The following is a 2,787-nucleotide window of genomic DNA, read 5'->3' on the forward strand; positions in this document are numbered from 1 at the left end:
TCTCTGAACCTGTTTCTCCACCTGTAAAAGGATAATAATCATGCCTTCCTGATAGAGGGGCTGAGAATGAAAGCGCCTAGCACAGTGCCTGGTACACAGCAGGCATTCAGTAAAGCTTGATGACCACCTGGTTGGCCTCCTAATGCGTTTTCCTCCCTTATTTCTCTTCCCCAGGCCCACTTGCCCACTGACAGCACAGGTCAACTCACTCCTTTATGCAAAGCCAGCAGTGGCTCCCTCTGTCCAGGCGTTCCCAGCTCTGGTTTGGGGTGGCTGCCTGACATACTAGCTAGGTTGTAAGTTCTTTGCGGACAGGCACCATCCACAATTCCTATTACCTGCCCTCACCCAGTGTCCAGTCCCTCTTCCCCAGGTAAAAATGTGGGACAAATCACTAAGCAGTGTGCCCTCTTCGCCTTCCTCCTTAAAGAAAAACTCTACCCCTAGAATCACAAGTCTTTCTTCTACTCCTGAACACCCCGAAGCTCTGGGACCCCTCTCCCCTAAGCCCCTCTGGGCTTGCTTCCCCTACCCCTTTCCCGCGGTCTAGAGAGTGTGACCCTGAGGGGGCTCTGCTGCCAGCACCATCCCTCCCGCCACATTCCCATCTTTCCTGCACAGGAGGCTGCTCAGCTCAGCACTCCCTCTAACGGCGAATGATTTTGTGGAAGGTTTTGAGCTAGTGTTAAAAGACAAAAACCTAGGCTGTTCTCCATGGCTCCTCTAGTCCTGATGTTCATACTGTTTCCCAAGATCCCCTTAGTTTTTGTTCTAATGTCTTCTCTTTTAAACTCAAAAAGGAGGCCTCTTCGAGACTTTGTGACTTCACTCAACTTTCCACATCCCTGATTTGATCATTTTCCTGTTTCTTCCCAGTCTTGAAATCACCCGTCCTCTCCTGGTATGCGTCCTCTCCTGGTATGCGTCACAGCTATGAGGAAGCCAGAGGGAAACAGCGGGACTATAAAAGCTTGTCAAAAACAGATCCTGCTCTTTTGGAAAATCATTTTCCAAAGCAGCTTCCAGGAATGACCCAGTGGGGTTAAATTTTACCTGGATTTTTACCAAAACTGCATTATAAGCAACAGCTGATAACCCAAGAAATCTTCTGGGGAAAGAGACAAAGCCAAAATTACAAATGGTCTCTCAGAGCCAGCCATTTGTTCGACCTCCCCCACCCCCGCCCCGCCCCGCAGCAGGAACTCAGACTCCAGCGCGGAGCTTTGCTACAGAGGGACTGTCCCTGCACGCTTAACTAAGAGACTCAGACCACGCCAGCCATGCCACGAGGTGTGTTTTATTTTCATTAATCATTACAAATAATTTTCTATAATATCCAGGGCAAACCGGAGAATTTGGTAGTCCCTTCAGAGACCCACAGGCCGGTGGCATCGGAGCGGAGTGCCCGGGTTCACAGTGCAGTTTGTCGCTCGTGCCATCTTGCAGGTGGCTTTTCCTCCACATCACAACTTGGGTCTCAAAGATGACGGGGTTGGAGAATCCTCCAGGCTCTTAGGAAATTTCACTCCGCTTCTCCTGCTCAATGGCTGTGGAGAGCGGGAAGCGAGCATTGGGGGAGGAAGGCACCTCGAAAATCCCCAACGGCGGCGCCTACAAACCTGGTGTGGGCGAGGCACCCACGAGGCCTGGGGATTAAGAAAGAGGCTTGGGGCTGGGGAGACAAGGCACTTTGTGTAATATAAAGGGGGACTGGGGCTGCCCAGGCCGGGGACATGGGCGGGGGGACCCGGGTTGGCACGGGAAGGGCGGGTTGGGGGGCTGGGCTGGGGGCCCGAGGGCCTGGAGGCGGGGGCGCACTCACTCTCTTTGGTCGGCAGGGTGTTCTTCTCCTGCGTCTCCGTTTTCTTCAGCTTGGCCTTATCGAAGCTGGCGATTTCTCCCATGTCCGGCTTGTCTGCCATTTTCTTAAAACGATCCTAGTGGGCAAACCAAAGCGGTCGGCGTGGCGCGCCGAGGCTGGGGGCCCGTGTCCCCCTCGGCGCTCTTGGCCGACGCCTCTCGACGTGGCACTCCTGCCGGGGCGTTCCCGGCAGCCCCAAGGCCGAGGGTCTGGGCGCGTCCCGCAACCCCCTCGGTAGCCCTCGGCCGGCCCGGGCGTCCCGTCCGGGAAGCCGCCTGTGGCGGCGGCAGCGCGCCTGCCGGGTGCCCGGCTCCGGCTCCGGCCCCACCGCGGTCGGCCCCCGCCCCAGCACGGCGCTCACCGAGGCGTCCCGCTCCCAGCCGAGGTTCCGGGTGCTCCCACTCGCGCCGCTGCAGCAAGAGACAAAAGAGCGGCGCCCGCCCCTCGCCTTAAATACTCCGCGCTCCGCCCCGCCCCTCGGCCGCCGCAGCGGGGGCGGGGCCGGCACCGGAGGGGCGGGGCCGCTGGGCAGCTCACCTCCCCGCCGCGCCTTTCCCCCGACTGCCCGCGGGCTGAGGCGCTGCTTCTCCGGCGCCCTCAGCTCGCCCTACCCCCAGGTTGGGCGCCTCTGGCGCCAAGGCCCCGGGCTTCATTCTCTCCCCCCCGACCCCGGCCCGCCCCGCCCCGCTGGGAATCTGCTGCTTGCCCCGCAGAATGGGCGTGGAGGCCGGCGGGGGAGGGGTGTGGGTGGGGAGTGTGTGAGTGTGTGTGTGTGTGTGTGTGGTTGTGGGTGTGGATGTGCGAGCGTGCACGCGTGCTCTGCGGCCATCCTTGCTGGCAGAAGACACCCCACCTCTGTGTGGTCCCCAAGTCTCTTGTCTGTGCCCCTCCAGACCCCTCCCCCGCCCACCCTTTTCCTTTCTTCC

General features: G+C 59.3%; 1 protein-coding gene across 1 annotated transcript; it reads right to left on the bottom strand.

The window, feature by feature from the left end:
• Positions 1 to 1,279: 1,279 nt before the first annotated feature.
• TMSB10 (thymosin beta 10) lies at positions 1,280 to 2,321 on the bottom strand. The gene is made up of 3 exons (XM_049856748.1): positions 2,223 to 2,321; positions 1,823 to 1,937; positions 1,280 to 1,547 (listed from the first exon to the last, which is right to left on the bottom strand). The coding sequence occupies exons 2-3, from the start codon at positions 1,920 to 1,922 to the stop codon at positions 1,513 to 1,515; spliced, it is 135 nt and encodes a 44-aa protein (XP_049712705.1). The 5' UTR covers positions 1,923 to 1,937; positions 2,223 to 2,321; the 3' UTR covers positions 1,280 to 1,512.
• Positions 2,322 to 2,787: the final 466 nt, after the last annotated feature.

This window comes from Elephas maximus, chromosome 17 (genome assembly GCF_024166365.1).
Source record: "Elephas maximus indicus isolate mEleMax1 chromosome 17, mEleMax1 primary haplotype, whole genome shotgun sequence".
Lineage (NCBI taxonomy): Eukaryota > Metazoa > Chordata > Mammalia > Proboscidea > Elephantidae > Elephas > Elephas maximus.

What these genes read in the sequence shown, in the direction of transcription:
- TMSB10 (XM_049856748.1), bottom strand. Translation starts at nt 1,922, where the DNA reads ATGGCAGACAAGCCGGACATGGGAGAAATCGCCAGCTTCGATAAGGCC. An exon ending in CACCCTGCCGACCAAAGAGA is followed by an intron (nt 1,548 to 1,822) that starts GTGAGTGCGCCC and finishes CGCTCTCCACAG; the next exon opens with CCATTGAGCAGGAGAAGCGG.